At 36.8% G+C, this 12826-nt stretch overlaps 1 protein-coding gene across 1 annotated transcript; it reads right to left on the bottom strand.

Moving 5' to 3' along the window:
• Window positions 1–3899: 3899 nt before the first annotated feature.
• On the bottom strand, window positions 3900–11075 carry LOC141438448 (17-beta-hydroxysteroid dehydrogenase 13-like). The gene is made up of 7 exons (XM_074102325.1): window positions 10977–11075; window positions 8544–8682; window positions 7898–8049; window positions 7109–7286; window positions 6123–6308; window positions 5034–5216; window positions 3900–4308 (listed from the first exon to the last, which is right to left on the bottom strand). Coding segments are annotated over exons 1-7 (921 nt in total). The 5' UTR covers window positions 10979–11075; the 3' UTR covers window positions 3900–4227.
• Window positions 11076–12826: the final 1751 nt, after the last annotated feature.

Below are 12826 nucleotides of genomic sequence, written 5' to 3'. Positions count from 1 at the left end.
AGGCGAACTTATCGCTTTAGAACGATCTTTTCCAGGCAACCTTTACAATGGACAGCAGTAAGGAACAAATTTTACATATATATGTTACTTTAATTTAAATTAATAGGTATCGACCGTAAAGTAATAATTCCTAATATATATTTTTTGCTGACACTGTACACCGAACCACGACCACTGAAAGTAGGTTAAATTAGATGTCCAAGATTTAACCCAATCTAACACAGCAAGTAAAAAAAGGCTTTTTAAAAAAATATAAGAAGAGGGGAGGACTGTTACCGTAACAAAAATAATCAGGCAGGTGCAGGTTTTGCAGGTGGTAGGACCTTTGCAAGGTCCGCCCGGATTGCTACCACCATCTTGCTCGCTAATCCTGCCGTGAAACAGCAGTGCTTGCACTGTTGTGTTTCGGCGTGGAGAGTAAGACAGCCGATGAAATTACTGGCACTTGAGGTATCCCATCTTAGGCCTCTAGGTTGGCAACGCATCTGCAATCCCCTGGTGTTGCAGGTGTCTATGGGCGGTGGTGATCTCTTATCATCAGGAGACACACTTGTTCGTTTGCCATCCAGTTGAATAAAAAAAAAACTAAATAATGATTATATTATTATTTCGTAAACTTATCCCAGAAACGAAGAAGGGACAAACATATACGATACCATAACGATTCCTAGAGTTTATTGAATCAGACGTTACTTTGCGGAGGTCCATATCAATAAACTGAAGCAATTTCTTTGCTCACCCACAAAAAGCAAATTGCAAATCCGGCTCGAAGGACCACTTTGTTTACATCAAACACCGTTGCTATGCCAATCCGTTTAATCCTCAATCATTCAACAATCTTATGGTTTTACAGTCAGTCAAACGTTATCTAGGTTATTTTTAAGTACAGCGACACCTATCGGTCAATAAAGTAACTATCGTCCAAAACAAATTCAGATGCCATATTGCCTAACATGTCTTAAGCTCGCGATCGCAATCAAATGACCTTAGATGAATGATTGGTGACCAATCATCTAAGCAAATGACTGATTTCGCATACAAAAAACTGTCATTTGATTGCGATCACGAGCTTCAGAAACGCTAGGCAATACAGCCTCTTGTCGGGTGAGCAAAGTAATTGTTTCAATGAGGGCTATCGTTTTTTGTATTTCTAGATGGCGCCACTGTTGCGTGAGGTTTTTAAGTGTCGCTTTCAAAGTCTGTTATTACGGGCGTGAAAACAAAGATTACATTAAAATCATATTTAATACATGTTAAAACCGTGCCATAAAAATATCGAGCAACCACAGTCTTGCGTAGTCCCGTTTTGTTCGGAAAAAAGGGAGGACAAAAGTTTTCGAAAGACAAAACTATCTCAAAACACAGACATTCATTGCCCCTTATCGCATAATTGCCAAAACTAATTTCAGGTAATGCAAAATATTCCCAAAATTATTGTAATTATAAAGAAACCCGCGTAGCTCACCCAAAAACTATGAGATTTGACATTTCGGAGACCTCACACTACACTAGCGCCTCTAGCGGCGAATTCATACGCGATAGCCCTCATTGGTTGATTCCTCTATAGTTGACTAAGGAATCCCAAAATGCAATCGGCGCTATCTAGACAACAATTTTACATCTGATCGATAGCACTGTTAAACTCGCGAATATAGCACCTTAGTGATAACGGTAATTAAAATATAACTGTAACTAGGCAGTTGCAGCCGTCGCTCGCCGAATGCAGCCAACTAAGGTAAACGTCCGAGTGCTCGTCACGTTAATGTCCAGTAGATGATACCCTGCTGTCATCTCTATGTTAATGATATAAGATTAAAGGTGCCGATTATTGGGACAGTGACGGGTACTGGTACCTTACCTTGTTCTTTGCGCTGTGTGGTCACCGCATATCCTACTTAATATCTGAATTGAACGTCATTCCGGTTGTATTCTTGTTTTAAATTTGAGAATGAACTTAAGGTGATTTTCCACTGGCGAGGCGAGACGAGGATTGAAATGTGCATACAAATTTCAATTCTCGTCTTGCCTCGCCGGTGGAAAATCACCATTATAATAGTTAGAAGTGGATCTGTGTGAATCATGCATGTGTGGTAGCAACAGAGCAAGGTGGAAAGGTCACTACTAAGAAAGGCTCTAGAAGACTAGGTATATTTCATTCGTATTTTGTTTTTAATGAACATTGCTGAAGTGCTACTAATACGAATTTCACACGATAAATATTTTATATAAAAATTAGAGATGGGCTGAACATGGGTTTCACCGAATACGAATATTCGGCATAATAAATATTGCTAAGTAGACACTAGAAAATTTATTTTTTTAAATATGTACCTACTGTACCTAATCAATTTAATTAAACTCTTGATTATAACAAAAAACTTCCTTAATTTTTCATAATAAAGACCTGATCGATTATATTATGTAAAGATCATACTTATATTTTGATTTTCATTAATAACCAACTTTTTTATCTGCTGTTATTGGAAATAAAGCTACAGTGTCAATGAAAACATAAAGCCTTACTGTACCTCATAAAAATAACTCATTTAACACTTAACTCATACATGACTATGCTATATATAAAAAAAAATGTACCACTTTGCCGAACATTCGGTGATTTAGCGATTTCGGTGAAAAAAAACATGATGGATAGAGTGATAAGTAGATATTGAACACTAATCTCACTAATTACAGACGTTACGAAACTTTATTAACCTAAACTCGATTAGGTTTGGTGTTGATCACGACTCCAGAAACCCTATATGTATAAACCCTACATATACCTATATATATATTCTACATTGAGTTCTTGTATTCGTAAGTACACGTCGTGTTGTCGTGAAGAATGTCCAGCCAATTGATAAGATTACACTTATCATAATTTGGATGACCCTTACTGTATTATAGTCAAAATACCACAAACAGGACTTATCACGCTAAAAATACGAGTAATATTTACTTCGACGTTACGACCACAATACAGTGGCCGTGGTCACGAGTAGACTGTGTAGGGTGTCAAGTCTGCCTAGCAGCGCGAGTCTTTCGAACTACCCGCACTTGATCACAAATAGTACCGGCACTCGTATCACGAACTACCCGCACTTGGTAATTTTTATTTGTCACCCCATCACACCGATACACAACACTAACGCCGAGACTTATTTATAACGGTGACGTGATATGAACTATTTGCTAAAAGCTGCAACCACCTTCCTCGTCAGCCTCTAACTTTACTTCTCCTTTCATGTCATTGTCAATCAAGATTTCTCCGATAAATGTCGTACAATTTTATGTTTATTAAAACCTGACTACTACAGGTTTCCTCATTATTTCAAACAGGATAATAAAAAGTTATTAATTATTTTATGTTAGTTACACTGAAACACAAAAGGTAGCAGGAATGACAGAACCAATGTTACTATATATTAATCTGTCATCTCCCAGGATAACAGGATCAAAGGAATTTGGGCACAAATTTGTGCCTCTGGGAGAGGACAGGTTAATGATGTCTTTGATGATGAAAGTTGACATATTTTTAAGTTATTGTATTGTATTAGCTATGATAGTTTGAAACCTAGTCGTGTAATTGGATAAATTGTAATGTTTTTTAAATCCATACTAATATTATAAATGCGAAAGTGTGTTTGTTTGTGTGTTTGTATGTTTGTCCATCTTTCTCGTCGAAACTTTAATCTCTCTTAAAAAAAACCGGGCTGCCGGTAACACACTGTATTAATCAAATCAGTTGAATGGGTCCACTAGTTAGTTCCCTCTACAATAAGTACAAACAAACAAAGTTTATACTTAAATTTATTTTACTATGTACATCCATTGGAGCAAAACCGCGGACTGGAACTAGTTTACCATAAATTAGTAGGGTGCAATAAATGTAGAGAAGATTTATAATAAAATTAGTTTATTTAATATAATAATAAAAAAAAACCTACAGTAAAACAACATAAAAACAGCAAAGTGAGGGGTCCGTAGTTATTAGAGAATTTTTCAAAAAGATCATAAGCCCTGCCAATATTTAGGCACCAAATTTATACATATTCTAAGTAAAAAATAATGTACGTAGCGGTTTACAGAAGCCACTGTCAATATTTATTCATTTTTCTTAGTTTTCGAGTATATGTCTCTGACATACGAATTACGAATAGAGAGATGAACGACAGGATCAAATTATATGTTTTTTTGGCTGCGGAACCCTAAAAATCAGTATATAGCTTAGTCGTGGGCCTCCACACCAGCATCAACGAACGAGTTCATTATCCTGGCCGCACTCGGCGCTATCAGATAACCGAAGAACTGAAAAGAAAATTATTGTTGACATGAATTTTTAATAAAAAAAAATGTTATCACCTTTCTCTTCAACTTACGAGTACTAGCACTTGTAACTTATGTGGTCTGTACATACTGTAAAAGTTATCTGTATGCATGGTCATAAACTTAATGGCCAAATTGAAAAAAAAAACTTAAATAGGTAAGTTCATTAATTGTTACATTTTAATTAAGTTAATATGGATATTAAAAATATCGTTATTATCTTCTTTGAGAGTAATAATGTTATTATTGGTTTAAATTTATTCGTAAACTTCAATCAAAGTTTCCGATTTATTTTTAATTCTAAAAGACGCAATAAGGAAAGGTAGAGTTGGTAATTAATTAATTAAACTATAACTCTCCTAAGGATAATTATAATTCATAATTGCGTAACTATGACCAACTTATTCGATTAATTGTGTTATCCTCCTCTGTAAATACGTTTACACAATGAGTTTTTGATCGCATCGCAGTTAATGATGGAGGAACGATGACAGCGCCTTATCCGATATACTTAAATAGTCTTGCAAGATTAGTAATGAAATAAATCAATCCCAATCCCAGATATATTTAACACGAATGTCAAACAGAACTCGATGCTAAAGCCATCTAGCGATATTCTAATTATCACAAATCTCACAATAGTAAGTCAATTCAAAATTTAAATGTGGGTCAACTTGTTGTTCAACTTTTCAACGATGTTTACTTACCCTGGTCGAATAATGCAAGTTGCTAGGGACGGTAACTTCATTTATGTCTCTCCTCATAGCATCAATGATTTGATCAGCCGCGTCACCTGGCTCTACCATCTTCATTTGGTCCTTAAAGCGGATGCGAGGGTTCTTGCAGAGTCCCGTGTTCACCATGTAAGGGCAGATCGTGGTGAATTTAATCTTTGAAAAAAAAAATCTCATTTTAATGACATTGATAAAACAAGAAGTTTTGAAAATGGAGATATTCTAATTACAGTTAGGATCATTTTCAAATCACACATTTAGAATTCCCATTTTATTTTACGTCAACTTGTTTTTAATAGCGGTTTTAGTAAAGAAACGGAAAAAAGTGCAAATTCGACTTGCTTATGCTCTGGTAAACTATAATAATTGGATGGGATTCCTGAATAAGAAAAATCGTGAAGGGAAATAAGCAAGGGGTGAAAACATGATGATTATGAGATGTGATTGGGATCAACTTTACACAACGACGACTAAGACGACACACACGACGTAAGTTTCTAACCACCGTAAACCGGGGTTACGTTAGGAAACTTTGGGGCTACTTTGATAGATTTAAAATGGTTATAAAAACGCAAATATTCATAGCTCGATTGAGAAAATGAAGTAAAAAGTTAGGTAATTTTTGAAGGTAGGTATTTCACTGCCAAAGATGATCTAAACATGGCGTAAAAACTGTTTTCCAAAGTAGCCCCTGCATTTTAAAGTAACCCCCTTTTACGGCACCGTATATACGTGAAACATACTTACACACCAGAAGACCAACAAATTCCGCCTTATATGTAATATCTTCCAGTTACAATATTTCAGCAGATATTTGGATTAGTTCGACTGAACAACCTAATAAATATCTTACGAGATTTTTTAATTGTGGATGCCAATAGTTTCCAGTGATCGAGTTCAAAATGTACCGCGGCAAAGTCACGACCACACTTTGAGTCGAAAATTCAAATGCTTTACAGGAGTGTTCTGTTCACTCAACCCAATAACATGTTGAAATATTCCGAAATAATTTATAGACATCGGTCTGTATAGTATCCAGAACATTTCAGAGATTATACTAACTTTACTTTTGCCATTGGACTCTTCGTACAATTCGTTTTCCAGTGCCTGCATGACGCCTCGGACTGCAAATTTGGTGCCGCAGTACGGGACCAGGTTCTTGAAGCCGATGAGGCCAGCCATGGACGACATGGCCACTATGTGCCCGTGGTTGCGCTCCTTCATCGATGGCAGGAAAGCTTGGATCATCTGAAGGAATTAAATAGAAAAAATTAGGCAGATCAGCTCACCTTGGCGTATATAAGTGCCACTGTAGGACGCGTCCCTTCTCGAATGAGAGAGCTTGAGTAGTTCCCACGCAGACGTAGTGCGGATAAAGACCTTCTGACACAACATGGAATTGGTTTACAGCTGTGCCGGTTTCCTTGCGATGATTTATTTTATTGTGAAACGGCATTATATTAAGTATGGGGGGTGGTCTATGCTCAACAGTGGACGTCCTACGGCTGATATGATGATGATGTTTATATTAAGTCAACCAAGATAATCGGCTAAACTTTGTCGACCGACAGCTGCAACCACCTTAATATGGCGCATCCGGCGGACAGGCTAATGTGTAGACGATATTCCTTGGTCGAAGTACTTTGAAACAAGTTCGGCGAACGCATAAGAGCTTGTCCAGATGGCATGATTTATTTATACTCGCGCGTTTCGTTTAGCGCGATCATGAGATACCCAGAGGCTAGTACATTTCGTTCCGTCCACATTACTCCACATGCACCTACACGAGTGCGCGTGTTTTGCCCACGAGTCTGTCTGAACAAGCCCGTAGGTGCGTTCACCTAAAGCGTTGGCTAATATTGTTAGAAAGTATTGTTACTGTCACATCTTGAATTCTGAATAATTTAAAGGTGCAAGGTGGGGTTTGAACTGCTTTAAACCAGCGATCTTGTTTGAGAGGATACAGATCAAAGGCTGTCTACTTAAACAACTACTACGCTTCCAGAAACATAATAAGCAGTTAGAGCTTTTTGTAACCCATGACTTACCCATAGGTTAGCAGTTAGGTTGACATCGATGGTAGACTTGATCTTCGGTTCTGTCCACTGCAAGATGGGCTGGGAAGGCATGATGCCGGCATTATTGACCAGAATAGACACCTCTCCGACCTCTTTTTTCACCTTTTCTGCTAGGTTGAATACTGCAGCGCGGTCAGTTACGTCACATCTGGAAATTTTAATTAATTAAAATAAATTGTAAGATATCGTACTTCAAAAAAAACGTTTAGGATCTGTACTGTCCATCTGGCGGATTTCCTGCCTATCAAGACCTAACATATGATAGTAGAGAGTTATCAAGTGGAAAACAACGTCCAATATTCTAGTCTTCCATCCCTTGGAGCTGAAAAAAAGTTTCTTTTAAAAAGCAGGGTCTATTGGTCAGTAGCGTGTTGGGCACTCGGACGTTTACCTTAGAGTAGCTATCTAAATCTAGAGGGTTCTTCCCGATGACAGTTTCATAATACAGTTTCATAATACAGTTTCATAATGGACGTCTGGAATAACACATAGGCCACTTTTTATGGCGATATTCCTATGGGATAGGGATAAAAGCTCGAAATAACAACCGCTGGGTTTAGAGTTTTTAAATTTTTGACAGTTGTTCCAAAACCTCCAAGAAGAGCACGATATAAATTTTGGGAATTCCCAGGGGAATTTTGTAAAATCCCGGAATTTAAATTGTAACTACCAGATCGAATAGTTTAGGCGTGCGAAGCAATCGATGTCGATTTATTTATTATATTAACCTGTGCCCACAGGCCGAGTGTAGGTACTTACTCGTATCTATGCGCCTTGCCGCCATTATCCTTGATAATTTTGACAGTTTCTTCATTGCCCTTGGGGTTAATATCGACGCAGACGACGACGGCACCCAGCTTGCCGAAGCGAAGAGCCATCTCACGACCCATGCCATGACCAGCGCCGGTGATCTAGAAGTATAGACAGAGTACTTACAGTGTATTTTATCTACACCCAAATAGTAAATCCTCCATTATGCGTTTAAAAACCATAGATAATGACCAGCATTACGACATTGCGTCGTCGGTGAGATTGCCAATTCCGTTATGTGCATTTTTTTGATATATGGATTTTGGCATTCAATTTAAAAGTCATAGGTATGTGCCAAAATCAATTATGTGCAAAAATACACATAACGGAATTGGCAATCACATTGACTTTGGATTCTATTATGAACACGGCAGTATCGTAATGTTCATTACGACACCGAAATCAATTTCGTAACTTTCAATAGTATCGTAATGCTCAGCTAAAGAAAGATTGTAAAAATTCCATTTGCTCACTTTTTTCAAAGAGCAAAATCTGCTTGTTTAAGGTGTTAAGGAGACCAAAAATTGTCTTCCGTGGTGTCAGCCCGCCAGCTCAGTAAAGTATTGCTATGATTTTTTTGATTAATATATCTTACAATAGTAATCTCCCCACGGATGTCCTTAGGCTCATTGGGCACGAACACCCTGTAGATGCAGCGAATGTTCTCGAAGTGCACCCTTATGAGCGTCCATATCAGCTCCAGAACTAGAGTTATGACTTCGATAGCGTCCGCCCTAAAAAACACATTGTCAATTTTTTTATGAGTTACTGTAGCTTTATTAAATTCACTTTAGAAGTATAAGTTGTTCCAAATTTAATCCAGAATATTTCGGCTACTGCACTACTGCATAAAGTTTGACTACTGCATAAAGGAATTTTAGATTCAAATCGAAAAGTAGTCACATTTTTTTTTTTATTTGACTGGATGGCAAACGAGCAAGTAGGTCTCCTGATGGTATGATATCACCACCGCCCATAAACATCTGCAACACCATTGCAGATGCGTTGCCAACCTAGAGGCCTAAGATGGGATACCTCAAGTGCCAGTTATTTCACCGGCTGTCTTACTCTCCACGCCGAAACACAATAGTGCAAGCACTACAGCTTCACGGCAGGATTAGCGAGCAAGATGGTGGTAGCAATCCGGGCGGACCTTGCACAAGGTCCTACCACCTGCTTTCACGCGGTAGACTTTGAACATCGATGTAAACATGTGTCAACATTTACAGGGGTGCTGTAAAATATGTGCAGTCAAGTAAACACATCTGCTGAAATATTCTGAGTTCAATTTAAAACATCTTATTTATTAGTAATGCTTTAGAAAAGCCGTCAACTGTACGGATAAATATGCCTTCCTAATTGGCTTGTTAACTTTTGTTACAAACTGATATGTACGAGTATGAGATGACACCTACTAAAAATACAGTGTGTAACCGGCAGCCAGGTTTTTTTTAAGGGAGGTTAAAGTAACGTATTTCTGTACAAATACAAATATTTTAAATAATTTATTGAATCAGGCGTTACTTTGCGGAGGTCCATATCAATGAACTAAAATAATTTCCTTGCTCACCCGCGACCTTACGATAGCTAAGCTTATGCAAAATATGCGTGTTCATGCAGTTCCTCCACCTCCACACTGTAAGAACACACACAAATCACACAAACCCATCTATCACCACCACCACACTACACTGACGCGTTTCGAACTCAACCAGAGCTCATCTTCAGAGTGACACAACCGTACACCATGCTACCAGTTGTTAGACTAACGAACCACAACCACCGTTGTAACTCCCCAAGTACCCACATACGTTTTATGAAACAAAACAAAACTACCCACAAATTTTTAATAAATTTTTTAACCGTCCTTCAAAACTACCTTGATTTTTATATTTTGCATAAGCTTAGCTATCGTAAGGTCGCGGGTGAGCAAGGAAATTATTTTAGTTCATTTACAAATATTTTATTTATCCAATAAAAGTGCTTATTCTACTTACATTCTTTTGATTATAAACATGGTAAAATCCAAAGGCAATTAAGCGTCAACTGACCCCCGTACTAGTGAAAACTGTATCACGGTGGGTCAGGGTTCACCGTCCTATCATTAGTCTTATCTTAACACATTTTTAAACGGCATTCCTCCACGTGCAAGGTAACAAAAAAAATCTTACAATTAAAGAAATATAAGATTGCTAAAGAGATCGCGATTCCGTAACTTAACCATGACATTAATTTAATTAATAGATAAACTAAAGTTCAGACTGTTAACTTTCTAACAAAATTATAATTGCCAGCAATGATTACAGCAAAGTAAATTGACAAGTAAGTGTAAATGACAGTCGACAGACACTTTGATTATTACTTGTCAGTTTACGTTGCTGTACATTGCTGGCAATTATAATTTTGTTGGAAAGTTAACAAAGTCTGAATTTTAGTTTATTAATTAATTTAATGTCATTGTTAAGTTACAGAAATACGTTACTTTAACCTCCCTTAAAAACGCTTGGGTGCCGGTAACACACTGTATAAAAAGTTTACTTAGCTTACCTTAGTTAAAGTGGTTGGTGAACCTGATCATGAATATATGAAATGATGGTCCGAGTTGTTTTATTAACGCGCTCAAATCAGACAGGTAGGAGAAACAATTTCATATTCCTTTAGGCTTCGTTATTGACCAATTTTCCAAAAAAAGTTTTAAATTACCTTTCAAAAAATTATACGCGAGTCCTTTAAAGAGTGAATAAGTGTAAATTAAGGGATTTGTCCTAGATATAATATTTATCGCACCTTTAGTAAAACATTGACGTAATTAAATGCTTTTCATCTTTTCGAGATATATGCGAAAACCTTCTTTTATAATCGATTTCGGACCTTTGTCATTCATTGAGAAATTTTAGAAAAAAAAAACAATTACGTCATTGTTGTTTTAGAAGTGCGTTATTTTTCTAAGCGTAGATTTTATAAAAACAAAAATCAGGATGGCCGAGTTAGATATTTAAGAAAAGTTCAAGAATAATATTCTACTTACATTTTTCAATGGTCTTTCGTCGCGCTTCTAAAACACACTACCGTTACGTAGTCTAACTAATAATTTATATAATAATATTACGAATTAAAAACAAGATACTGACGCTATCTCGGTACATCGTTTACCAACTGATAACGGTGGTACTTCGGAGCTTGCCAGGGTTTCGATTTAATGATAAGAGTAAAACTAAACCAGTGGATGTCTTTATCAGTATTGAGTAAATATAATATTTAACTTCGCTTGGAGTTTAATTTTTAAACGGACTTCTACAAAGGAGAGGTTATCAATTCACTTGTTTTTTTTAGTATATTCACGAATAAAACGAGAATTTCTTTTTTTTTATATGCACGTACTGCTGGAGGAGGTTTAATGTCCATCAGTGGATGTCCTACGAGTGATATTATTTACTTATTTAATAAAACAATACACCATCATTACAGGACATTCAATGCGATAGCGTAACAACATATATATGATTATGATGATACGCATGCTGCTCTTGCTCAAAATAGATGATCCGATAATGTCTCTCGTTTTTCTCGTCCTCTGTTTAAGCGTCATCGTAATTATTTAATTTTTATAACTTCTTTTATGAAAACACTAGCCTTACCCCGCGGCTTCGCCTGCATAAGAAACAGCTTAATGCCGTTTTAACTCAACTGTTGTAAATAACGCCCGTTCAATTTTTTGAAATATAAAACGCAATAAATAAATGACTTTGAGTTTGGCTTGAAAAAATTCTTTGGTAACAATTTGGAAGGACAACGATTGCTCGCACAGTGCCATCTATTGATTTTAGAGTTTACATAGGTACGTACTATAGTCGTTTATAGTAACTGTCATCAAGACCATCAGATGTAATACATCTTTTTTTATAAAATTTAGTCCCAATGGTATATTTAATTTTATATCATAGAGATTATAGCAGGGCGTCATCTATTGGGCTTAAGCCGAGTTTAGACTTGCAAGAAAAAATCCAACTTGCAGGATTTTTCTTGCAAGTCTAAACTCTTGAAACATTACCTTAGAATGCCAATACAAAAATCATCAAAAATATACATCCACACAAGGCTGGCCAGTAGATTTTAGTTGGGCGAAGTTTTTTAAGTCTGGCTCGATGCCAGGCCACTACTTTTAGAGGTCCCAGACTACTAAAATTATTTATAGACAAAGAAGCAAATCATATTTGAGTTCATCGCGAAACAACATATTTCGATCGAAAAGAAATGTGTGTAAGTAATTAAGTATCAATCTTGCATTTTCGTGGCCCGCGGACTTGAGTTTGGCCAATTTAGCCCGCAGCCAATTTATAGAAAGTTTGTTAAAAATCATGGCACAAACCACATCGTTTCCCAAACCAACGAGCCTATTCGGATTCATCAACTTTTTAGGGTTCCGTAGTCAACTAGGAACCCATATAGTTTCGCCATGTCTGTCCGTCTGTCTGTCCGCGGGTAAGCTCAGAGACCATTAGTAGGTACTAAAAAGCTGTCATTTGACATGAATATACATATCAATATACATGTCAACCACTGTATATTTTTTAGGGTACCTCCCATAGACGAAAAGTGGGGGTGATTTTTTTCTCAACTAACCAATTGGGGGGTTTTTCTATTCAGTGATCTGTTTGCGAAGTATTCAACTTTAAAGTGCAAATTTTCATTGAAATCGAGCGTCGTCGTCCCCCTAAAATCTAAACAGTTGGGTGGAAAAATTTGAAAAAATTCAGAATGGTAGTAAATATATCAAATTTACAAAGAAAATTATAGCGGCTAAGATTTCTTGAGAATTATTAGTAGTTTAAGAGTAAATAGCAGCCTAAGGTATAAGATATACTTACCTAAACTTGG

Source organism: Choristoneura fumiferana, chromosome 18 (assembly GCF_025370935.1).
Source record: "Choristoneura fumiferana chromosome 18, NRCan_CFum_1, whole genome shotgun sequence".
NCBI lineage: Eukaryota > Metazoa > Arthropoda > Insecta > Lepidoptera > Tortricidae > Choristoneura > Choristoneura fumiferana.
The sequence above is the reverse complement of the archived record's forward strand: the minus strand, read 5'-3'. Positions and strand labels throughout refer to the sequence as shown.